Below are 26,301 nucleotides of genomic sequence, written 5' to 3' on the forward strand. Positions count from 1 at the left end.
ACCTCCAGACTGATTTCCAGAATGGTTTTACCAGTCTGCAATCCCACCAACAATGGAGGAGTGTTCCTCTTTCTCCATATCCTCGCCAGCATTTGCTGTCATCTGAGTTTTTGATCTTAGCCATTCTCACTGGCTATCCAACAGTCAGTTTCCTAGTGGCCTTCAGATGAAGATGTAGAACTCTCAGCTCCTGCACCATGCCCACCTGGACATTGCCATGCTCCTGCCTTGACGATAATGGACTGAACCTCTGAACCTGTAAGCCAGCCCCAATTAAGTGTCATCCTTATACGAGTTGCTATGGTCACTATGTCTCTCACAGTAGTAGAACCTTAACTAAGACAGAAGTTGGTACCAGGGACTGAAGTATTGCTGTGATAGACCTGACCATGCTTTTGTTCGAGAAATTTGGATTTGTAAAGCAATGGAATGCTGTAAGTGTGACTTAATGGACATTCTACTAGAAGCATGGGTGTTCCTGGGTGTTTTGAAAGGTGGGGACCTAGCTCAAGAGGTTTCAGAGGAATAGACTTTTAGTATGTGGACTAGAGACTGTTTTTGTGATATTTTGGTAAAGAATGTGGCTGCTTTTTGCCATTGTCAGAAGAGTCTGCTTGAGGCTAAGGTGAAGGGATTTAGAGGAATTGCTTTGACAAAGGAAGTCTAAAAACAGCCTGGTATAAATCTGTTGTGTGGTTACTAAGAGAATTTTAGTGAGAAGTAGAAAGCATAGAAAGAAAAAAACACAAAACTATATGGTTCAAAGAAAGAGTAAAGGGGCACCAGGCAGTGGAATGAAGCTGAGTCCTTTGTTTGAGGATATGAAATGGAATTAAGGGAGTGGTGGCTTTGGGTCAAGATCCTACCCAGATAAGCTTTGCTCTTGCAGTTGAAGAAGGAATAGTCATATATAAGCATTGTTCTGACCTAGGTATTGTTTTCATTTGGACTTTTAATCTGGAATGAACTACAATCCAGAAAGGAAGGGCACACTTGTGATCCAGATCTTCAGGCTGGAAAACATAGGCTTTTGTTCTTGAGGAACAGTGTCCTTGAAAGGTTTTGGCCCAGGCAAGGTAGTACAGACCTTTAATTCCAGGAGACAAAGCAGATCTCTGAGTTCAAGGCCAGCCTGGGATAGAACAAGTTCTAGATGAAGAATAGATGAAGTCCAGGCGTGGTGGAATACCTCTTTAATCCCAGCATTCAAGAGACATAGCAATGCAGATCAATCTACAGAGAAAATTCCAGAACAGCCAAGCTTAGGCAGTGAAGGCGTTGGAAAACAGAAAGCTATAATAGAACAAGGGGGCCACGCGGTCCAGCTCCAAAAGCAGCAGAACTTGACAGCCTTGGCCACGTGGTTCTGACTTTAGAGTCCAAAATAGAAAAGACTACTGGGACAATTGATGCTGGTTAGCTGGAGCTAAGAAATTAGTGGTGATTAAAAAAGAGACCAGCATCACTGAGGTAAAATCTTCTGGAATGTTTTCTGAGAGCACAAAGAAGCCATGCTCCAGAGATAGCCAAGGTTGTACCTCGTGCTGCAGCTGGACTTGGTAATGTGTAAGAGTCACCCAGCTGGCACTGCTTTTGAAGGCATGAAGGGGTCATGAAGAACTGTGAGAGGCCAGGAAGGCCATTGGTCATGGTGTAGCCTCAGCGGCAGTTGACAGCCCAGAACTGAAGAGGCTGTGCAAGGAACTTGAGGTTTGGCACCATGAAGAGAGCCTATGAGAGGCTTCTGTTAAAACCTAGTTGTAGCAGAAGAGTCCAGAATAATGGAGATGCCCGTAGTATGGGATGACCACCAAGAATAGCAGCAACAGTGGAGTGGAGTCAACCAGAGCTTAGAGGGCTACAGAGGGAGCTAGAGATAGGACCCAAGCCATTTGGAGGAGCCCAGAATATGTTGCAAGTAATTTTAAAAACACATGCTACAGCCTTTGCCCGGGCTTTGCGATCAGGCTCCCGGTTTAGCTCCCGATCCGCTGCCGCGAGCACTGACCCAGGTTGCCTCGGAGCTGCCGCTCGTGCTCTGGCCCATCTTGGTATCCTTCGCCAAGCCACCATCATTGACACGGCTTCTTTTTCCCATCCACCTTTGCTCCTGGAGGGCTTGCGTTACCACTCCCACCCGAGACCTTTGAATCCGAGGATAACACACACACACACACACACACACACACACACACACACACACACACACGCGCGCGCGCGCGCGCGCGCGCACACACACCACATGCACACACTCAGCTTTATAACCTTAGAATTTACCAGCTAGCACAATTGCTGAGCACAAAGTCTCCTGCCCTAAACCTTTCAGCTAACCTGAATCAGCTAAACACCCCCCATCCCCACTCCCCCAGCCAAGCTCCCCAGGTCCCTGCCTGCAGCAGAGGCAACAGACCCTAGCTGCCCCAGGCCTTCCATGACTGCTGCTTTATACTCGTTCTAATGCCTGGCAGAAAAAAAAAAAACAAAAAACAAAACAAACAAACAAACAACAAAAAAAAAAACCCTTCTCTTTCCCTGTATCCCCTTTTCCTCCTGGGACCTGGAAGTCCCACCTGTTCCTTCTGCCCAGCAATTGGCTCCCGGACTCCTTTATTGACCAAATGAAAAACCAATAAGGGAACCAGACCTTAGCATCAGCACCTCCCCTACAAGAAGATCATGTGTGGATCCCTAACATGTTTCAACAAGAAGCTAGGAAGTTGAAGTTGAAGTTGACTTGGAGACCCCAAGATATTAAAGATGCCAGAGCTGTGGGCTATTTGCTGAGGAAAGCTGCTAACAGGAAGTGGAACCAGCCCAGGAGAAAGAAGTTTGTTGCAGTCAACGAAGATGAAAAAGGAGTTGGAGATCTGAAGACTTTGTCATCAGACATGGAGATGTAGAGTTTGGAGTTTGTCCAGCTGGTTTCCTATCTTGCTTTGGGGATTACAGTTAAGTGATTGGATGAATCTGAGAAGAGAACTTTGAACTTTTAACATAGTTGCGCCTGCTATAGAATAAAGACTCTGGAAGTTGGACTAAATGTATTTAGCATTATGCTATGCTTAGGTATGGCTCCCATAGACTCGTGTGTTTGAACAAGTGGGGACCAGGAAGTAAGTGGAATGTGATGGTTTAAATGTGCTTGGCCCAGGGGGTGGCACTATTAGGAGATGTGGCCTTATTGGAGTGGGTGTGTCACTGTCCGGGTGGACAATAGGACCCTCCTCCTTACCACTCGGGAGCCAGTCTTCTCCATCCTTCAGATGAAGACGTAGAACTCTCAGCTCCTCCTGCACCATGCCTGCCTGGGTGCTGTCATGCTCCTGCCTCGATGATCATGGACTGAACCTCTGAACCTGTAAGTCAGCCCCGATTAAATGTTGTCATTGTAAGGGTGGCCTTGGTCATGGTGTCTCTTCACAGCAGTAAAACCCTAAGACACTATGTTTCCTTTCATGATCCTAGATTTTAACAGATACATATATGTGGGTATAACTGGGGCAGGGGCCAAGAGTCGGGGAGAGAGGCTTAAGGAAGGGAGAGAGTAATGGAATGGTGGAATGTATGTGGCATGGGAATCAAATGGGGTGCTCCAGTAGAGAGCGGGAGGAGGAACCAGAAGACAAAATGTGCATGAAGGTGCTATAATGAAAGGGACTTTTTTTTTTTTTTTTTTTGAAGCTTTGTCTTGTCAATTTAACTGATTTGGATTCAACTATCGAAAAACATATGGACACAGTGGTGAGGGATTCTCCTAAATTAAGTGGGAGGATCCACCCTAGATGTGTGTCACACCTTCTGGTGGCAACCCAGATACAGATAGAAAGAAATCTAAGGGAAAAGCCTTTGGGTTTTGTCCCTTTGCCTTCTGTCTGTCCAGTTCTTCTACCTTGTTTGTGCGTTCATCTACGCTGCTGCTGCTGCTGCTGCTGCTGCTGCTGCTACATTCCTTTCCTGATGTCAGAACCCCACTTCTTCAAGCTCTCAGTGTAGACTGGCTAGGAATAAAGACCTCTCTAGGAGTCCTCTAAGCCTTCAGTACCAGATCATGGCTGCTGAGGCTTCCAACTTTGTGGTCTCAGAGCTCCAAGGTAAAGACAGCCATGGCTGGACTACCCTGACCGAACCCTGTAAGCAAATCTAATAAGACCCCCATTAAAATATATCCATTCTATTGGCTCTGTTCCTCTATAGAACCATGACCATAGACTTTGAATGTTAATTTTAAAAATAAAAAATTACTTTTTTTTTTATCGCTACAGGGACTTCTGCTTCCTCCAGCTAAAGGCTTTACTAAAAGATCTGTTTAAAAATGCATCCTGAGTAAGGTAGCCCAGTCACAAAACAAATGGTATGTGTTCACTGATAAGTAGATACTAGGCTAAAAGCTAGGAGTACCCATGATTCAATTCACAGACCTTATGAAGCCCAAGAAGAAGGAAGACCAAAGTGTGGATGCTTCAGTCCTACTTAGAAGGGGGAACAAAATTATCACCATAGAGGTAGAGGGAGAGAGAAAGTTGGGAGAGGAGAGGAGAGGGAAGGGAAAATGGGGTGGGATCAGGTGTGGGAGGAGACTGAGAAGTACAGAGGCTCAGGAATTTGAACTGAGGTGTGTAAGCAATGGGGGATGGTGAACTGGGGGTAGCCACCAGAAGATTCCAGAAGCCAGGAAAATAAGAAGCTCCCAGGACCTCCCAGCAGCAGCCGCTAAAATGACATTAGCTGAAACACCCAACAAAGGGGAAAAAGAACCTGTAGAGACCGTATCCTGAGGTTAGGCATGGCGCCCGATTGAGGGATGGAGTCTCCCACCCATCTCCAAAATTTTAACCCAGAATTGCTCCTGTCTAATGGAAATGCAGGGACAAAGACTGAAGGAAAGGCCATCCAGAGACTGCCCCACCTGGGGATCCATCCCATATGCAGCCACCAAACCCAGACACAATTGCTGATGCCAAGAAGTGCTTGCTGACAGGAGCCTGACATGGATGTCTCCTGGGAGGCTCTGCCAGAGCCTGACAAATACAGAGGCAGATGCTTACAGCCAACCATCTGACTTAGCACAGGGACCCTAATGGAGGAGTTAGGAGAAGGACTGAAGGAGCTGAAGGGGTTTGCAACCCCAATATCAATCAACCAGACCGCCCAGAGCTCCCAAGGACTAAACCACCAACCATCCAAGAGTACACATGGAGGACCCATGGCTCCAGCTGCATATGTAGCAGATGGCGGCCTTGTAGGGCATCAATGGGAGGGGAGGCCCTTGGTCCTGGGAAAGCTCAATACCTCAGTGTAGGGGAATGCTAGGGCAGTGGGGTGGGAGTGTGTGGGTGGGTGGGGGAGCACCCTCATAGAAGCAGGGGGAGGGGGAATGGGATAGGGGGCTTGTGGAGGGGAAAATGGGAAAGGGGATAACATTTGAAATGTGAATAAAGTATCCAATAAAAATACATTTAAAAATAAAAAATTTAAAAAATTAAAAAAAGAAAACAATATATAAAGAATGATTCTTCACTTAGCTCCGCTCAATAGACTTAGAAGAGCAGGGCCCTTCTCCAGTATCTGCTTGCTGTGTGGACCAAAGACCCTCCTTCTTTAACTTTTCGCTAGTGCCAGACTCTGTCCTTCTGCAATTTGGTGAGCCTTTCTTTACTTTTTTGCTTAGAGCTCTGCTGGAGTTGGGGACCGTTCTTTGTCCCTCCTTACTGTAACGCCTAGATCTGATGTTAAAGTTGCATTTCTTTAACATATCTAAAGTTTTGTCCGTTTTAAAGGTACATTTTCATCCAAAGCCTTGTGGACCCATTCGACCATGGCATAACAAATTTGTTTCAAAAACGGTTCTTTTTTCAAATTACAAAGGTAAATGTGCAGGGTATATTTTGAAAGCAGTTTTGAAAAACAAAATATATATATTTTTTTTTTACAAATGCACCAGAAATATAGGTGTGTGTGGAAAAGAAGTCTCGTCCTGAGACATAATGTGGCTGAAGAGGAGCAGAAGTATGTCACGCTGAGCAGAAGTCGCACTGAGCAGAAGTCACACTGAGCGGAAGTCACACTGAGCAGGAGTCACACCAAGCAGGAGTCACACCGAGCAGGTTATTACAGGGCACACCTGGGAAGGACGTCACAGGGAGCTTTCGAACGATGCTTACCCTTCATTTAGTGGGTGAGAATTCTACTTTGGAAACTTCAAGTTTTGCTCAATTTTATAGCATTAAAAAACTTCACACAGGGCTGGTGAGATGGCTCAGCAGGGAAATGGTACAAGGAGAAAACTCAAGGCCCTAAAACAATGTGTCTACTATCACAGTACAACAGCTTGTGCGAGGGGCATAGCTAGCTGCTTTAAGTTGCTGAGATGAATTAGTTGGATGACTATGACTGGGATGAGCCCAGTAGTTACAGGCATGAGTCCTTTTTTTATCATCTAGTCAGAATGTATAACACTCCATATTCCATTTAAACCCAGCTTAAGAGCTTTCAACCAGGACAAAACCTGAATAGGCAATTTTCAAATACCTACATGGGTCTTGACACTTATACCTTCTTTCAAAATATACAACAAAACCGGAGTCAGTAGATACTAAGATTTTCTTTACTACCGTAAAACACTGCAAACTACACGCAGACATTCTCTAGCGTGGTTCAGTCCTGCACCTACAAGCAGACCTCCAAGAGCAAACAAGTAGCAAGTTGGATTTTGTAAGCTTTTATTAAGTGAGCATGGTTTCTACGGCAGTTTGTACATCTCTGTCACCAGTGATGTTTGTTTAATCGTTAAGGTTTAAAAATCAACAAACGGAAGGCATGCGACGGCCAGCTCCTCTTTGGAGCACCCTATAGAACAGCATTTATCTGCGAAACCTCTGCGCTTCCTCTGGGGATGGTTCCCCCAAAATAAGCCGCTGAAGGTACTCATTTTGTCAGTGTTTTTCTTCTGAAATTTTACACTCTTCACATAGGGCTTGCCGCCGTGGTATGAATGCACTCCTGTCTTCGGAAGCAGCTCCTCCTTTTTAAGCTGATAGTTGGGCAGTGACTGAGATTCCCAAGTGTGTGTTGCTTTCTTCTGGGAGACGCCTGTCGGGAGACAATGGGGAGGGGGGGAAGTCCTCTTTATCCAGATCCTCTGTTAGATACAAATTTAGTATTGCAATACTAAAATCAGATAACTACTTAAAATCATTTCAAATAGAAGTTGAGAGGCAGTGTGCTTTTCAGCGAAATAGTTGCAGCGTTCCCCTACGAGAAGACTTAGTTAGCAAGCTTCAAACATTTGGTAATAGCGGTTTTTTTTATTGTGATACTGCTCTCGTGCTGTCAAATTCAGCATTTTACAACACACTGAAAATCAATGGCTCCCACTGGATCTTCAAGGTTGTCAAGGTGGTGGGGCCAGTACCCCTTTCTAATTCCAGAATGCTTCTCTCACCTCTCAAAACAATAACAAGCAGAACAAATAAACCAACAGAAAGCCCGAACCCACCATCTCTCCCTCTAGCACTAGGCAACCCGTCATCTATGCTTCCCCATGGATTTGTCTGTTCTGTGTGTCACAAACGGGGTTGCTTTTGGTATGTGGTCAATTTTGTCTGCCTTTCAATTAGCATAGTAGTTTCCATGATTAACCAGGGAGTCATCTACGTCCCTCCTTTATCCCTTTCATGGCTAAATAACTTCCCAGGGTGTGGCTTTCCCACAGTGCATTTCACTCATCCATGTATGGGCTTATGGATGACTTGGTGGCCTTAACCACAGATTCAGCTCTGTGAGCTGCACTCCACATCCTATAACCCCTATTGACACTCAAGGAAAGAAGTCTATTATGGGGGTGGGGATGGATGGCATGTGGGGAAACTAATCAGTTCAGTCATATTTCTATTTGAAATTAAAAGAGAAGGCAGTGGAAGAAGAGGAAGAAAAGGATGATGATGATGAGAAACAAGGTGGAGGAGGAAGAGGAGAAGGAGGAGGAGGAATTAGCAAGTTTTGAGACTGAAAAGATTCCATGAGGCTTGCTGTAGAAGAAAGGAACACAAATACAGATGGGCAAAAGGAGAAAGAGAGGGACGAGGAGGAAGAAAGGAGATAGAGGAGTGTAGAGTCTGTGTGGATTCTTGGCCTTTCTGAATCCTTTACTGGGTCTTTCTTCCCACCTGGTCTTTCATTGTGAGGTTTTGCCAGGGCCGCTCTGTCCCTGAAGCGAGAGGATGCAGTGTACTGCCCTTTCCTGCTTTTCTGACTAGTAAGACAGACTTGTAACTAAACAAGAAAACAAAGGTTAAAGGAAACAAAATACAGTAAGAAAAGAGGAACTAGTATAGATATAGCCATTTTAAAATAAATTATTATTAATTTTTTAACATTTGAAATAAAATCTAAATGAAAACCTCAACAGACACAGACATACGAAACTTAAGCACATGGATGACAAATCAAAAGCAAGACTAGATGGTTTTAGAGGTGAATCCCACCTATTTTTAAAGGAAAGTAGTTTACAAGTAGCTCCCTTTCACTTTATGACTTTAACTTCCTATTTCCAAATCAAGTAAGAACACGGATTTTTTTTTTTTTTAAGTTCTTGTAAGTCGTTTCACATGCAAACACTGGCTTGGAAAAAAAAAAAACCTATGAAATTAGTTAAGTGAACCTACAAACATTTTACAACATAGGAGAAAAGCTTATACCAGAAAGGTAAGGGTAGGTCAAGATCACGAAATCTGTCTATGCAATTCATCGTGCTAATTCACCTTCAGCATCGCTGCAATCGACAGAGAAATTTCATTGTCCCCATATATACAGTCTCCCTTTCTACCCATTTGCATAGATGAACTATCCATGCCAAGACTCATTTCACAGCCCCTTGTCCTTCCCTGTGACCTTTACGAAGTTTTCAGTTCACATGAATTGTTCTGTTGATTTTTGCTGTCTTACCTCGATCAACCCTTCTGGAGGAACCTTACTGCCCCACGCTGCTGCTGCTTTTGCTTCCTGTTCCAGCCATCCTGACCTCCCCACTCTTCCCCATATAATTCAGATAGCAGTGTCTTTCCCCCTTCAGTTTCCTCTAAAAAACTCCCGCACCACAGCCACCTATCTCTGTGGCTAGTCCCTTACCACCTAGATCCGTTTTCTGAGAATGCCTGACAGTGGTTAATTTCAAATGAACAAGAATTTATTTGATTCCTGATCTAGAGATGCTACAGGGTCCAAGGACTTTTCCTGTAGCATCATCCCATAGCAGAGGTGCAGGAAGAGAAGCATGAAGTTGATTTCACAACAGATTCACTCAGGACAAGCCATTTCTGTGATAATGGCCTTAATTCCCTCACTTTGCCTCCTAACACTGCCTTGGAGATTAAGCTTAATAACACGTGGAATGTTGGGGACACATGAAAAGGTCATCTTTTTAATAAGGCCCACTCTGACCAAATTATTTCTTCTAAGTCTAATTAGTTCGTATGGTTTTAAAAATTGTATTTACACGTACACTAGGCACAAATTCTATTTCCTACAGAAATTCACTGGCGGAGCAGAGTCGAGGATAAAAAAAGAGGAGTTTGCACACTGATAAGCTAACATGCCTTCCCTTCAGAGTTTTACCTGGGTGTGTCAATCTTCCCCAGGAGGAGGAGGACCGGTGAGGGTTGAAGGTTTTGACTTTCCGTGTGTATTGGGGAACCAACTCTGTCATAGGACTTTTTTGCTCTTCCATCGAGAACCGGCTCCAGTCATTTTGGCCACAGAGTTTTATAACTTCTACCAACAGGTCCCTGCCGCACAACTTCGTGGGGCTGGTGACCTCTTCTTGTTCCTGGGAGAAAGGAGCCAGTAGGAGTCCAAGCCACAAAAGACAAGAACAGCACAGCTGCTTCATCCCTGGGCTCCACTATGGGGCCCGGCGCGCTGCAACGGCCGTCGCCCCGCCCCCGCCCCGCCCCGCCTTCTACACGCACCACGCCCCCAACCACGCCCCTCTCCGCTCGGCTCTCGGGTTGCTCTCCCTCGGGGCAATCTTCTCCAGAACACTTAGGTTAGGGGTGGGGTGTTCCAGGCTTACTTGGACTTCCGGCTTGCAGAAAGTTGAAATTAACAGGCTCTTTTCTGCTCAGAAATGAGTTTTAAAAATGTCTTCTTTCCCTCACGTTTATTCATTCATTTTTCTTGTGTCCTCTCCAAGAAAGTGCCTCGTGAAATATAAGAACATAGGACTCTGAGATGCAGCATCCACCACCCGGAATCTGATCTCCTTTTTACCTAGTGTTTACGCGAGCCATCTCTTCCCTTCGGAGAAACTTCTCATCTCCTTCATGGATTATGTTTTTTAACTTTAAAAAATTGGTAATGGAGAGTGGAAACAGGTGTGAGTGGAAGCAGCAGAAGGACTCATGGCTGCCAAAGTGTTTGAGTCCATTGGAAACTTTGGCCTGGCGTTAGCAGTTGCAGGAGGCGTGGTGAACTCTGCTTTACCGTGGCATTCAGGACATTGTGGTAGGGGAACGGACTCACTTTCTCATCCCTTGGGTACAGAAGCCAATTATCTTTGACTGACGCTCTCGACCACGGAATGTACCGGTCATCACTGGTAGCAAAGACTTGCAGAATGTCAACATCACACTACGCATCCTCTTCCGGCCGGTGGCCAGCCAGCTTCCTCATATCTACACCAGCGTTGGCGAGGACCATGATGAGCGAGTGCTGCCATCTATCACCACAGAGATCCTCAAATTGATTACGCAGCGAGAGCTGGTCTCCAGGCAGGTGAGTGATGACCTCACAGAGCGAGCAGCAACATTTGGGCTCATCCTGGATGACGTGTCCCTGACACATCCGACCTTCGGGAAGGAGTTCACAGAGGCGGTGGAAGCCAAACAGGTGGCTCAGCAGGAAGCAGAGAGAGCCAGATTTGTAATGGAAAAGGCTGAGCATCAGAAGAAGGCCGCCATCATCTCTGCTGAGGGGGACTCCAAGGCAGCTGAGCTGATCGCCAGCTCGCTGGCCACAGCAGGTGATGGCCTGATCAAGCTGTGAAAGCTGGAAGCTGCTGAGGACATTGCTTACCAGCTCTCCCGCTCGCTCTGAACATCACCTACTTGCCAGCAGGGCAGTCCGTGCTCCTCCAGCTCCCCCAGTGAGGCCAACTAGGTCACGGCCTCCATCACTCTGAATGACGCCTTCCTTCTGCCCCACCCCAGAAATCACTGAATTTTAATGATTGGCTTGATGTGAAGGAAATAAAGGTAAAATCACTTCAGAGCTCTAAAGAAAATGGTAATGCAGCGAGAGTGATGTCCTGGCAGTTAGGAGAGCTTGCTGCACTTACAGAGGATCTGGGGTCGCTACCCTGTACCAACAAAGCAGCACACACACAATAGCCGTAACTCCAGTTCAGTACCAGCCATACTCGTGGTGCATATACAGGCATACAAGCAAACACTCACAGATATCAAATCAAATAAGTAAACCTTTTAAACATTCATTTTTTAGGTTAGCAGGCAAAGTAACGGGCTTCGTAGCGGCATCTTCTCCCATCTATACCATTATACGTCAGTCAGTCTTGCTTGCTCGCCCCCCTTACCTGCCCTCTCCCACAGTTTCTGCCTTCACTAATTCCCCTTCCTGCCTTTTTATTACATGCGCTCTACTGCTTGATTTCCTCCTATCTTCTTTAAGCACTCACCCCTCTCGAGAGCCCTTTGGCAGTTTCATGACCTACAAACAGGCGCCTGTAAGCAAACACATACATAAACACACAAATACATAGTTTTAAGACTAGATTCTATGCATAAGTAAAAACATCACTTAATATTCTGTCCCCCGTAAACTTTGCCTTAGTTTATTTGTGGGAACACATTTTTTTCACAATAAATCTTTTAAAATATTATTTTGTTACGTTTATTTACTAGTGGCGGTGGTGGTGGTGGTGGTGGTGGTGTGTGTGGTATGTGGTGTGTGTGTGTGTGTGTGTGTGTGTGTGTGTGTGTGTGTGTGTGTGTGTGTTGGAGCCAGTTCTTTCCATGCATGATGTGGGTCTCAGGGATCGTTGTCACATTGTCAGGCTTGGCAGCAAGTGCCTTAACCTACTAGAGCATCTCACTGCTCAGGGATGCATTCTTAACTGCTACACGTTATCATTAGCAGTATAGTGACTAAATGGATTTATTTAACTGAAAATTTATTATTTAAAAGACTAATTTTCAGTGAATAAGTTCTAATGTTATAGTCAATTTCAGATATATTTACTAGTATCCCATACTATTAACTTTACTCCAGAACATTGTCATAAAATATTTTAATCAAACGTACTTTATTTAACACAACTTACACTTGTATCTATTTTCCTACGAAGGTCATAATTTCCTTTTTTCTTCATGAATGTATTCAAATTTTATTGTGCATATGTACCACATTTTTAAAAATGTTTTTGTTTTTATATTTAAATATATATATGGGTATGTGCACTCAAGTGTGGGTCCCCACTGAGGTCATAAGAAGGTGTCGGATCACCTGGTGATGGTGGTGGTGGTGTGTGAGTGTGTGTGTGTGTGTATGTGTGTGCAAGAGTGGTTATAAGCTTCCTGCCATGGGTGCTGGGATACGGGTTGACTCAGAGCCCTGTGATACATTCCCAAGCACTACTGAACTGTGACCTGGTCGTTCTGTTTAGTTTCTTCAGGAACTGCCACTGGCGGTATGTATTTGTATTCTCACCAGCAGCGAGTAAACGTTCCCACTTCCCCACATCTGCCAGCATCTGCAGTCACCTGCTTTATTGACTGATAATAGCTATTCCGGATAGAGGGATATGGACTCTCCAGTCATTTATAAATTGAATTTCTCTGATGGGTAAGAATGTTCAAATAGTTTTTAGCCATTTGCATTTCTGCTTTTGAGAGTTCAGTTCTCTAGTTCATTTATGGATCTGATGAGTACCTTTCCTGGTATTTAAAAATTGCAGTTCTTCATATAGGGGGGTATTATTGCCCTTTCTAATGGTAATTAGTAAATCGTTTCCCTCATTCTATAGGCTACATCTTTACAGTGAAGGCTGGGTTTTTTGTTTCTTTGTTTCTTTGTTTTGCTATACAGAGCCTTTTTAATATCATATGATCTTTCTAATTATTGGGATCATTTCCTGTGCTATTGGAGTTCTTTTCAGAAAGCCTCTGGCTATGTTGAATCTTGAAGTGTTTGCCCTGTATTATCCTCTTGAAGTTTTACACTTTCAAGTTTTTGAGTCATTTTGAATTAAAAAAAATATATATGGAAAATAAGAATCTAACTTCACTCTATGTGAAAACCCAGTTTTCTCAGCACTGTTGTAAAGAGGCTATCTTTTCTCCTACCTTTGTTAAAACCCTGGTGGCTGTGAATGTGCAGCTTTATTTGGGGTCTGCTAAACTATTCCATTGGTCCATGTATCTGTCTTCACGCCAGTACCTGGTGCTTTTGCTTCTCGGACTCTGATGTGATTCGCTCTTGGCTACTGTAATACTCCCAGCATTGCTCTTTCTGATGAGCATTTCTTTAGCTGTTCAGGGTCTTTTGTGCTTCCAAGAGAACTTTAGGGTTATCTTTTCTAGTGCTGTCAAGAGTGGCACTGGGATTCTGATGAGTATTGTGCTGATAGCAGCCAGTTTTGCCATATTAACTCTCTCTGTTCATGAGCATGGGAAGCCATTCTGTTTTCTATTATGGTTCCAGTTTATTCTGCTATGTTTTAAAGTTTTCACCGTAGAAGTTTTTCACCTCTAGTTTTGGGAAGTTACTGGGAATGGGAATCCCCCCTGCTTTTTCCCCAGTGAGTTCATTATGGATCTATACTCAGGTTACCGTTTTCTATGTTGGTTTTACGTTCTGCCCCACTGCTGAAAATATTCATCAGTTCCTACGGTCCATGACGGAACGCTGAAGGGTCCAAGTTTGTGCAGGTCCATGTCCAGAAGACAGCACAGAGCACTCTTCCATTTCTAGTCCCCCACTGCCTTCTTTTTTTTTTTTTCTTTTCTTTTTCTTTTTTTCGAGCTGGGAACCAAACCAGGGCCTTGCGGCTTCCCAGGCAAGCGCTCTACCACTGAGCCAAATCCCCAACCCCCCACTGCCTTCTTGCATGACAGACACTCCATGGGCCCTGATGGGGGTGATATCAGTGTCCTGTTTAAGGCTAAGCACTGATAGCCACTTGTTCTCAGTACTTTGACCCATTATGAGTCTCTGAATTAATAACTGCCCCCTTTATAATTTCCAATGAAATTTTATTATCCGGAAGTAATTTCATCAACTTCAGAATGCTAGCCAGAGGGGAGCGTGGATTTACTCTGTTAATATTCCCAGCCCAGTAGTTTCACTTATAATTTATTTCTTTCTCTTTTCTGTCTTCTGATTCTATTTTCTGTTCCCCTAGCTTTGTCCAGTACTCATAGTGGTACTGTTAAATCAACTACCAGTCATTTTAAAAGATCATAGAATACAGATAAGAACAATCTCATCACTTTCCTTCATGGAGATTTAAATGCTCAAGCTCTGTGTGCCAAACACTGTGATTTACAGGGTACTCTGTGCTTTCGATGCCTGTGTTGGCTAGTTTTATGTCAACATGACACAAGCTAGAGTCATTGGAGAGGAGGGATCGTCAACTGAGATTGGGCTGGGGCAAGCCTGTGGAGCGTTTTCTTAATTGGTGATGAGGGAGGACCCAGCCCACCCTGAGAGGTGCCATCCCTGAGTTGGTGGTCATGGGTTCTAAGAAAGCAGGCTGAGCAAGCCAGGAAGCAGCAACCTTCCATGACTTCTGCCTCAGCTCCTGCCTCCAGGTTCCTTGTTTGAGTTCCTGTCTTGACCTCCTTTGAAGAGTGATGGGGAAGTGTAAGCCAAAGTAATCCTTTCCTCCCCAAGTTGCTTTGGTCATGGTGTTTCGTCATAACAATACTAACCTTGATTAAGACTGGGCCATTGTCCCGCTTTCCATTTTCCCATGCCACCCATCACAAACTGACAGGGCATAGATTTCACATCTTTATCTGTGTTCTCTCTTCCTATCAGAATGTGTTTGCCATGGAGGTAAGAATCTTCATCTGACTTATTTACTGTGTTATCTTCCTTGCTTTAAAAAGAGTCAAGAATACAGTAGGTTCTTAATAACTTAGGCTAATAGATATAATTAATAATGCTATCAACAAATAATAAGTTAAGTGCCAGTAAGTAGATAATATTTGGTAAATTAATAAGTGAGAATTTACGAGTTCTTCATACTGTTTCCCTACCTGTTTAATGTTTAAAATCCTTTTTAAAAAGCTCATTAGGAAATGAGGCATTTTTTTGTTCATATTTATAACCTAGCATCTCCTAAATTGAGTCTTAATGAGTATCTGTCATGTGAAGAAAAACATTTAGGTAGTATTTATTATTAGCACAGTTTCATGGATTTATTAAATTGTCATTTAAATGTATCTTATTTAATTATTACTTTTTAACTTTATGCGTATGGCTGTTCTGCCTGCATGCATGTCCTGTGACACTTGCATGTGTGGTGACTGCAGAGGCCAGAAGAGCCCATAGGATTTCTTAAGAGGGCATTGTATTAGGGTGAGCTATTGGGTATGATAAAGTGGTAAGAATTTACAATCGTTTTAAGTTAATGCCAGCAGCAAACCACTGTACTGAGAATGGGACCCCCGTTGAAGGAATCAGAAAAAGGACTGAAAGAGCTTGAAGGGGCTCGAGACCCCATATGAACAACAATGCCAACCAACCAGAGCTTCCAGGGACTAAGCACTACCCAAAGACTATACATGGACTGACCCGGGGCTCCAACCTCATAGGTAGCAATGAATGGCCCAGTAAGAGCACCAGTGGAAGGGGAAGCTCTTGGTCCTGCCAAGACTGAACCCCCAGTGAACGGGATTTCAGGGGGGGGGGGGGGTAATGGGGGGGGGATGGGGAGGGGAACACCCATATAGAAGGGGAGGGGGAGGGATTAGAGGAATGTTGGCCCGGAAACCGGGAAAGGGAAAAACATTCGAAATGTAAATAAGAAATACCCAAGTTAATAAAGATGGAGAAAAACAAAAAGGCAAAAAAATAAGTTTTGCATAAAAATATTATTAACAGAACTACAACAATGCAGAGAACATTTCTCTCCTATCAAAGGACAAATCCAAGTGTGAATTATGGTTTCTCAGATCCTAATAAATAAGAAAGGGGGACAGAAAGAGGCATCAGCCAGGTAGCAAGAACGCACACGGATGCTGCCCGGGTTGCGCACCATTAGCTCCGTATCAGCAGAGTTTAGCAATGGATCTTCTGGTACAGCCGATGTGGCAACACTGCTCACTGAGCAGTGCGCCAGACTGCCTCTTTTTCCGTGACTGAGCGTCTGAGCGTAAGTATTTGAGCTCTGGAGGACCGCCATCTTCTGCTTCACCCAGCTGATTGTGCAAAGTTTTCTTAAATCCTTCCAAGCTAACAACGGAATCGCTCAACGCGGGTGCGTGTTGTTGTAGCTCTGGGAACGGTGCTCGCCCCTCAGACAGTGCTGCCTTCCGCTCCTCAGACAAATTTGGAAGGCATTTCAACGTCATATCGAAAGGCTCCGCGTCTTTGTTGATGAAGGATGGCACAACTTCTGCTAAGTTTAAAAAAAGAAAAGTGAGTGGGGGTAGCACTATTTATATCAAGGAGCATTCGGGAAACTACAGACATCTGTATAGAAAAAAGCATTTTGCCTGAATGTAATTAAACAGGGAAATAGGGTCAGTGAGCATTGAATAGCTCAATGGTTTTCCTGGCTCGGCAGTTCAGAGTGCTATAATCTTACCAAGGTTCAGTCTACTCCATACGGCTTCTTTGTTTACTATGCTCTTCTTGCTTTTATCACAGTAATTTTCACCCTTTGACATTGAACTCTTACTTTTCTGAAATCACTCTGGTCATTGAAAACATTATTTCGCACGTTGTCTAGCCTGTGAATCCTAGCATTTGGAGAGCAGAGGCAAGTGGACCTCCATGAGTTCAAAACCAGCAGGTGTACAGCGTGAGTTCCAGATTAGCCAGGACTATGATAGAAAGACCCTGTCTCAAAAAACCAAAATACAACAAAAACCACTCATTTGCATGTTTTCTAACCTGAGTAATTTTCTTCATTGCCCTTGAGCCATGAAAAAGTTATCCTTGAAAAATATTTTCATGATTTAGGAGGCCCGGAGTGTCAAGTTACTGCTTTAGGATAAAGTTTAAAAGACAGAATTTCCAACAGTTCAGCTCTGACTAGAGGAAGATGGATGTCTCTCAACACTTACGGAGAAATCTTCTCCAGAGTGTTTGCTCCAAGTTAATGGTATTGTATACTCAAGAAAGGAACAGCCTAAAAAAATGCTTCCCAAACCGTGTGCTTCCCCTCGGTGCCTGGACCAATGTGCTGAGTGTGCAGTTTGCTCCGGTGTTGTGGGAAAACCTCTAGAACCGCCTGACCCCTCACTTCTTTGTACGTATACAGTTCAACATTCACAGACTGTTTCCACCAGCGATGTCAGTTAGGAGATTAAGAGGGAAACATTTTTTTCTGTCTACAAACCGCTTTATAGTAACTCAAACCTCCCCCCGCCCTTACCTATTCCAAATGCACAAACTGAGAGTGTTGCCAGACCAAGAGAGTGGCAACACCGATTAAGTTTAAATTATAGCGGGACGGCTCAGTTCTTGCCGCTGTTCTTGTGCAGCAGAACAGTGTGTGGGCTCATCAATAAGTCTTCCTCTGGAAATAATAAAACCAAGGAATCCAAAAGGCACTGCCTAAGTGTGGAAGGGAGATGACTGGCTTGCCTCAGAGGCTTACTCCCTAGAGAAAACCAATGCCAAGGAGAGTCCCTTGCTCATTCCAAGTCTGTCCCCGTGTATATTAGTTTTGGCTTTTTTCTTCACTAAAACATTCTAACTTTAAATCACCTTATCAATCCCCGCCCCCCTTGCTCTAAAATTTTGTCCCGGCAGAGTTTTATTGGCTGTCAAGCAAAGCTGATGATCCCCTTTTATGTATTTAAAACCAGTAAGCAATGACCAGCTGTAGTTGAGGTTAGAGTTAACCTTACAAGCTTATGTGCCTTGAAATTCTTTACTTAAAACTATTTTTTAACTTATTTTGAAACCCGTATTTTTTGGTTTGTAGACAATACATGCAAATATTACAATTTAATCTAACTGAACTTATACAAGTATGCACTTTTTAATTACTGGGTTTTGGATTCAAATATTATTTGTGCTCTATGCACTAATGAGTTTTCGGCCACGATAGCACGTAGCAAGGCTTTCTGAGTGATGTGTGTTTTTTTTTTTTTTTTTTGGTTCTTTTTTTCGGAGCTGGGGACCGAACCCAGGGCCTTGAGCTTCCTAGGCAAGGGCTCTACCACTGAGCTAAATCCCCAACCCCCTGAGTGATGTGTTTTAAAAACAAGAAGCAGTAGTTCACCCAGGTAGGCGCGCTCCAAGCCCAGATTTTGGCTCTGGGAAAGACCCAGCGCCTCCCCTAGTGCGAATGAAGTCCTTGGCATCAGCACACCCACCTCCTTCTGATGAGTTCTCTCTGAAACTCTTTAACCCAAGCACGATACTAAGGTTAAACCTGAGGTTGGAAATCACACACACACACACACACACACACACACACACACACACACACACACACACACACACACACACACACACACACACACCGGGTTGAGGGGGCGCTTTCCGATAATCAGCCAATGGGAAGCATGGGAAGGCTGGGGTGAGATCAGAGGGCGCTCACCAGTGGCTTGCCTGGCTAGCGGAGCTGGCTCCTCCTGGCTCAAAGCCAGTCTTCCCACGGAGGCTCCGCAGACTTCGATCCATGCGCGGGCATATCCACGGCCGCACACCTGAATGACTTGGTCCATCCACTCCTCCGAGACTCGCGCCCTGCAAGGCTGGCCCAGCAACAGCCAGAACCCCAGGAGCTGGAGCAAGAGTCTGCTGGACATTCCGGTCTGGGCTGCTCCTGGGCGGTTCAGCCTTGGCGGGACTGGGCTCCTGCTGCTTTCCTAGAGCTCAATCCGGCTTTTATATCCCTCGGGAGCTCTCAGCACCGGTGTTGATGGTTCCAGCTCCACCCACTTCCCACCCACGCGTGCATGGTATTGTCTGCTTGGGTCTTGTTCTGCTTACCCACCTTTCGTTCTTCTCGACACTCTTCTGTCCTCTCTATTCTTGCCCTCAAACCACCTTGTATGCTAAAATTACTCCGGATTTGAAGTTTTTCTTAATTACAGAATAAGGCATGGCCACTGCACTAAGTCACATCAGCAGAAAAGTCGAGACCACCTCTCTTCTTACAAGCAAAGGCTTGGCAGCGTGAACATCTGTCATGCTACCCTCTAACCCCAGTTAGGTTATAGTTGCCGTTGCTGGAAGGTCAGGCTATGGAGGATGTAACAGAATCAGGGTAAACTGTTGAGAGGAAAACCGATTTTTCACCCGGAATGTATTTTTGTTTTGTTTTGTTTTGTTTTTGTTTTTGCTGATGTGAACCTGGTTGCTTTTGTGATTTCTTTTCAGCAAATTCAGTATGGTTGTTTGAAACTGCTGTTGAGTTTTGCAGGTTGGTTTTTAGATCCTATAGTGGCTATTCCGTTGGTCTTAATGGAGTGTGGGGTTTTTGACTTCCTTTCCAGCTGTTTGTTCTCCGTGCACTTCGATGCCTTAGCGTTCATCTGAAAGTCTTTAGGACTATATTGACCAAGAGCAGTAAGAGCCAATGTCTTTGTCTTGTTCTGAGTACCAGAGGGGATGCTTTAAGATTCTCCGCATCCGACACGATGTAGGCTGTGGCTTGTCGTATACTTTTGATTATGTTGGGCGACTACTTTCTACAACTTGTTTTAAATCATGATGCAATGTTGAATTATAGCCAAGGCTTTTCCTACTTATATGGAGATACCTTTCATGACTTTTGCAATGCAATCTGATGATATATTACATTTATTGATTTGCATATGGTAAACTATCCTTGCATCTCTCAGATGCATCCACTGTGATGACCACGAATGATTTTTTGATCTTTTTTGTTGTTGTTGTTGTTGTTGTTGTTGTTGTTGTTGAGTGTTTTTGTGTCTATGTTTATCCATGACGCCAGTCCATAGTTCTGTTTGCTGTGTCTTTGTCTCCTTTTGGTATTGGGTGGTGCTGAACTGTTAGAACAAATGTTGATTCTTTAGAATACTTTGAGAATCTGGTAAGATTCAGCCACAGGGCCATCTGGGGCCGGACTGTTTTTGGATGGGAGACTCCATGTTTACACAGTCTCATTACTTGAGTTCGTCTCTTCCGGTTTTCTGTGTCCTCACAGTTCAATCTTGGTAAGTTATCTATATCCAGACATTTATCCATTTTTCCTTTGCAATTTTAAAAAAATGATTTATTAGATTGCGCATAGCATGTAATGCCTTTTAAACACTGTCCTCAGTGAAGCAACTCTAGTATTTTAGAGCAAACATAATTTTTTTTTTTTGGTTCTTTTTTTTTTCGGAGCTGGGGACCGAACCCAGGGCCTTGCGGCAAACATAATTTAAAAACCAAAACCAAACAAAGTCTCCTCAGCTGTGGCATCTCAGCCTTGAGTTCCAGCCAGACCGAAGACCCCAAATCCTACAACACATAAAAAAAAAAAAACAAAAAAAAAAACAAAAAAAAACAACCAAGCCTGGAAATTAAGCGAGCATTCTTGACTCTAACTGTAGGGTGTCTTAGTTAAAACCCCTAAAATACAACAAGTAATTGCCTCGTGTTGTTTTGCCTCCGTCATTTTAGTCAGTTGCATCTTCTCTTTTATTTTGCCTCAGTTATTCCAAAAGTTTCTCGACTTTGTCCATCCCCTTCGAAACCAGCCCTGCGTTTCCCCCTTCTTTTCAACTATAATTTAGTCTCCATTTGCTTTTTGATATTTGTTATTTTGGATTTGACCTCTTGTCCTTGCCTTTTGATCTTTGAAATACACAATTTGGCTGTTACTTGAATTTTCATCATTTTTCTTATTGTTATAAATTTCCCTTTGCTGTTGACTTTATAAAAACTCTCTAACCTCTGTTATGTTGTCTTCAAACTCCATAAGTTTATAAGAATTTTCTTCTTTTAGGCTCAAAGTTATTCTTTCACATTACAGTGTTTAAAGAGGTACAGGAAAAGAGAGATATGTTACGGCTTTTAGACCAATCATCAGACCAATATAACATGGTATGATTTTTAAGTTATTTATTGCAGTAGGAGTCTATCAACATGATTGAAAACAATTTTAATTCCCTTCGTTATTTCTTCAGTGACTTAGTATTTACTCTAAGTATTTAGTATTACTTAGTATTTACACCTATCAGGTGTTCAGTCTGTGCAGGTTAATATAATTTCTGAAGTTTCTTTTATTCTCAATTTCTAGTTTTATTCCATATAACCTTTTAAATTTTGCTGTTTTGCTCTGCTATAGTGTATTGTAGAGAACCTGGGGCATGCTGATGAAAGGAGTGTGTATTTGACGGCCGTTGGGTTGAAGGTTCCAATAGTATCGGCAGTGTGGGTTAATTCTGGTGTCTCTGTGTCTACCTGTCTGTCCAGTGTTGAAAGGTTGGTGGAGTCCCGCACTCTTACTGTACTGGAGGTTATCTCCCCGTTTTGTAGCAAATATTTTACACTTTTATAAGTTGCATGGTGTATCATGGGCCACTGTACATCGGTAATTGTTATGTCTTCTTGCTGAATTGGTCTCTTTCTTTGTCTCCTTTTACAGTTTATCTCAAAGTAAACATTATCCTGTGTAAGTATAGGTGTTCCTGTCTGCCACTGGACTTCATTAGTGTGGAATGCCGTTTTTCTCTCAACTCGGCGTGTGCATGCTGGTGAGGGTAATTTCCTGTGGGCAGCATACTCTTGCTATGGGTAATTTACTGAGTTATTCATTTCTAAGGTCACTGGACCTTCATATTTTTTTAGTCCATTTAGCCTGTATCTTATTATTTTGGGAATAAATATTTTTCTATTTATTTTGGCAACATATTAATTTTATGTATTCTTGTGACTCAGTGTGACACTTCGGTTCATGTGTACAGCCTGCACCAGGCAGACCCAGCCTTCCTTTTCCGTCCTCCCCACTCTCTAGGTTTCTACATACACATCTAGTTTTGAGTTTGGGAGTTGTTTTGTCTTTTATAGCTTTACACGGCACTTGCTGAGAAATAGTATAGAAGTAACCGAAACAGCTAAAAATATGATGGGATATAAAACTATTCCTAATCTCTAAGTCTTATTACATCGAGATTTGGGGAGGAAGGACGACACTAACTCACTTCTGGATGTATAGCCCAGGGCAATAGAATTACCATACCAAAGAGATGCTGTACACCCAGTGTGCACAGTTCCCAATAGTCGAGATGCAGAATCGATAGACTCTGCATAGAGACGCAGTGGAGAAAATAAAATACCATCATTTCATAGCATAGCGGATAGAACTGAAAGGAATTATATTAAATGAAATAGGTACAGGAAAAGAACGGCCATCTTTTCGTTTTTCTATACAGATGTCAGTATTTTGTCCCTGGGGGACCTAGCCTGTTTACATTTAAATCGACTTAAAGACTTACTCCTGTTATTTTGCTTCACGTTTTGTTTGCGTCTCCTATTTTCCTCTGCTGCCTTGGTTAATGCGTTGCTAGAGTGGACTTTACCCTGCTGTTGCGTTTCAAGTGGGTTTTATCCTTTTAGTGTTCTGGTGGTGGCTTCATTTGTTTCTGGTTTAGGGCGGGACTAAGCATCTGATGGAAGTTGCTCTAGTGACAAATTCCTGATTTTGCTCCTCTGGGGTCTTCGTTTCTTTTCTGCTGCATTTCTGAATGGCAGCTTTGACGTGAACAACTTTCTTGGTTGTCAAGTGTGTTTTTTCAGAACATAGGACTCAACCCTTCCCTTCCCTCCTGGTCTGAAGATTTCCTGTAAGCAGTTAAACTGCTGGAGGCCACGATGTGACTTCTTACTTTCCTCTTGCAGGCTTTAAAGTTCTTTCTTTTAAAAAGATTTTAAGGTTTTTTTTTAATTACATGTATGTGGGGGGCGGGGCATGTGTGTATGGACATAGATGCCTGTGGCAGCCAGAATGTGTCAGGTTCCCTGGACCTGGGGTTCTCTTGTATTTTTCACAGTACACTATGTATGCCACAGGAGGGTCAATTCTGACAGTTCTATTTGGGATTCTATGTACCCTCAATATATCTACATGTCTACCTCTGAGACTGTGGGGTTTTCCAACTGTTAGTTCATTTAATAGATTTTTGTTTGTTTGTTTGTTTGTTTGTAATACTTTTCTCTACTTCTTTGGCTTCTGGTGCCCAAAAGGTGTGTCCTTATTCCTGAATCGTGTTTCAATCGTCTCAGAGGCCCTATTTTTTTCTCTTTCCCTTTTTATTTTCTGTCTGAGACATTTTGGTCATCCACCCCTTTTTTTTTTTTAAGATTTATTCATTTATTATATATAAGTACACTGTCACTGTCTTCAGACACACCAGGAGAGGGCATCAGATCTCTTTACAGATGGTTGTGAGCCACCATGTGGTTGCTGGGATTTGAACTCAGGACCTCTGGAAGAGCAGTCAGTGCTCTTAACCCCTGAGCCATCTCTCCAGCCCTCATCCATCCTTCTGATTGAGCAAGTCTGTAGTTTAAATGTCCAGCCTCCGTTTTCCAGGTGTGCCCCTTCTGTGTAAGATTTCTGTTTGATTCTTTTCAAATGTCTCCAGCAATCCACGGCTGGTTTGCTAGCTTTGCCCTCCTGTCTCCCTGCGTGGTCCCTGACACCGTTCAGTTTCCCTGTGCTCTTTCTCTGGAGTCACGCCCTTGTCCTGTGCCTTGTAGCATCTGTGTTATTAAGCTCTGTTGTTTGTGTGTTTCTACAGAGGTGCCATGGCTTTCTTGCTTCTTGTGACCCTGAGCTGATATTTACACATTGATGACGCCCATTGTGGCTTTTGTAGCACCTTTTTCGGGGGTGTCAGTTTGCGAAGTCACGTGGCCATTTGTTCCAGCTGGGTCCTGTGGCACTTGCACTCTACAGCTTCAGCTGTGATTGACAGCTTTGGGTCTGATGAGTGTGGTTAGAAGGGTTGAGGAGCCTGTCTGTCTCCAATGGGTTAACAGATACTCCAGTGGCCCAGTGGGTGAGGGGTCTACAGCTGTGGGGGTGTAGCGTTTGGGCGTGGCTACTCTGACAGTGGGAACGGTGGCACTGAAAGTGTGGGGCGCAGCTGCCCTGGCTCCCCAGAAACAGCTTGGCTATGCATGGCAGCAGGTTTTGGGGTGGGAAGCATAGAATTTGTATCTGGGCTTAGAGGTAACTCAAGCTAATTGTGTAACATGAACCAGTTATGGTGTTACCATCAGCAAATTATATGCTGTCAGCCTCAGCGCCAGTGCAGGCTGGACTTCCCCACTCACCCTTTCTCCCATAGCGTGGTACTCCCTACCTCACCAGGGAAACGGAGATCACGGTTTCTCACGCTCTGTTCCAGTCTCTAACCTTTGTCTTTCAGAGTTCCAGCTTCTTCTTTCCTATGTCTAGCACCGACCGTCCACTTCAAAACACAGCTATGTGTTTCTTGTTCTGGTTCCTCCTATTGGAGCAAGAGCCAAGCAGTGGACAGCCAGCAACCATCCTGCTCCTGCTCCAAACACAGTTTTAAAAGTAAAAGCATTAAATTGAGCACAGGGTCATCTGCTTCTCACAAACATCTTAGGAACACTTCGACAGGGCATGCATTAGCCATGACAGTACTCCGAAGATTGAAGCAATTGTTTGGCTCTTTATAATAAATGGTTTACCATGGGTTTTCTTGACAGCATGTAAAACCCAGTCTTTGAGTAATTGAGTATATATTTTGATGTTGTGACCTCTGTCTGAAGTTCTTTGTTTGAAAAGAAAAGGTGGATACAGGTGGGGCTGGGTCTGCGGGGCTCCTTCTGCATCCAAATGTCATTTCTGTCCTATTGTCCAGGATCTTCTGTGTTGACATCACGACACAGATTTTGAAGAGCGCAGGTCCTGCCTATATCAGGTGATCAAGCACCTCTGAGTTCCCACAGCCCATTGTTGAATTCCTCTGCTCACGGCCTTCTCCCAGTGCTAACTCCTGCCCACCATGACATCCAGTCAGGCCTAGCCAGTGGCTCAAAGAGAAAAGGGAAACTCAGTTTTTAAAACATGGGCTACCCACTCTTCCAAAGCTGACCATCAATAACTTCCTGGTGCTTTGTGTTTTCTGATCAGTTCTTACTGTTTTCTCCAGTCTGCCAACTGCAGACAGTCTGCTCCTGGGCCCGCCCGGTGATGATCCATCAGTCTGCTCCTGGGCCCGGTGATGATCTATGCCTCACGGCACCTCTGTTTGTTGCCTTTTATTCTACCATTTCATTGGTTTGAGGAACGGGGTGAAGGCGTGCATTTCCAAGCATTCTGGGTAAAACATGGCGGTAACTCTGCAGTCCCAGAAGTCCCTGCAGTCATTCATCCAGTGTTCCCTACCTGCTGCCTTGTTGACAATGGAAAGTAACAGTGGGAAATGGATCTCCAAGGGCTTCTTGCTGGGAAATTATTGGAAATTTCTCATCTAAGAGATCAAGAGAGAGAAGCTTTTCTGATCACTGATTGCTCAGCTCAAATAGTAGCACAGGTGCCCAGGGAAGCTCTGCAGTGCCCCAGCCTTGTCTATGGCTCCAGGACTCACTCCGCAGACTCCAAAGAGGTTTTTGGTTTGGGTGTGGTTTTTAGATTTACTTATTTTATTTTATGTGTATGAGTATCTGTGCGTGCCTGATGCCCAAGCCGATGAGAAGAGGGTTTGAATACCCGTAGACTTGGAGTTAAGGGTGATCATGAGCTGGCATCCGGGTGCTGAGAATGGAACGTGGGCCCTCAGAAAGAACAAGTATTCTTATCTGCTGAGTCATCTCCCTAGCTCTCTCTCTCTCTTTTTTAACCAGTTGGCCACTGAAGTGTGCCTTTACTGTGGTCTGTGGCTTTCACATCACACCAGGCACTGATGCTGTGTCATAATTTGTTTTCTGGCTACATCACTCAGCCGTTACCACAAACATTCTTGGAACATCACAACCACAACCTGCTCCCTGCCCTGTCAAGACCTGGGACTCACGCTTAGTTTCGGGAAGTTCTATTGCTCGTAACGAAGTAGGCCTGCTGAAAGATGGCAAGGGACCCCAGACAAGATACCACACTTCTGATGACATTATTCC

General features: G+C 44.0%; 2 protein-coding genes and 1 pseudogene across 3 annotated transcripts; 1 reads left to right on the plus strand and 2 right to left on the minus strand.

The window, feature by feature from the left end:
* Positions 1 to 6,703: 6,703 nt before the first annotated feature.
* Positions 6,704 to 9,972, minus strand: Insl6 (insulin like 6). Its single transcript, XM_032895463.1, has 2 exons — positions 9,613 to 9,972; positions 6,704 to 7,089 (listed from the first exon to the last, which is right to left on the minus strand). Exons 1-2 carry the CDS (start codon positions 9,884 to 9,886, stop codon positions 6,794 to 6,796), a joined length of 570 nt encoding a protein of 189 aa, XP_032751354.1. The 5' UTR covers positions 9,887 to 9,972; the 3' UTR covers positions 6,704 to 6,793.
* A 60-nt stretch (positions 9,973 to 10,032) lies between these two features.
* LOC116893761 lies at positions 10,033 to 11,891 on the plus strand (annotated as a pseudogene).
* A 4,199-nt stretch (positions 11,892 to 16,090) lies between these two features.
* Positions 16,091 to 19,037, minus strand: LOC116893762 (prorelaxin 1). Of its 2 annotated transcripts, none has more exons than XM_032895464.1 (2): positions 18,794 to 19,037; positions 16,091 to 16,636 (listed from the first exon to the last, which is right to left on the minus strand). In XM_032895464.1, exons 1-2 carry the CDS (start codon positions 19,002 to 19,004, stop codon positions 16,287 to 16,289), a joined length of 561 nt encoding a protein of 186 aa, XP_032751355.1. In that variant the 5' UTR covers positions 19,005 to 19,037; the 3' UTR covers positions 16,091 to 16,286. The 2 variants fall into 2 exon arrangements, with proteins under 2 accessions (XP_032751355.1, XP_032751356.1); XM_032895465.1 differs by having other exon boundaries at positions 16,091 to 16,633; positions 18,794 to 19,008.
* Positions 19,038 to 26,301: the final 7,264 nt, after the last annotated feature.

Source organism: Rattus rattus, chromosome 2 (genome assembly GCF_011064425.1).
Source record: "Rattus rattus isolate New Zealand chromosome 2, Rrattus_CSIRO_v1, whole genome shotgun sequence".
NCBI classification, from domain to species: Eukaryota; Metazoa; Chordata; class Mammalia; order Rodentia; family Muridae; genus Rattus; species Rattus rattus.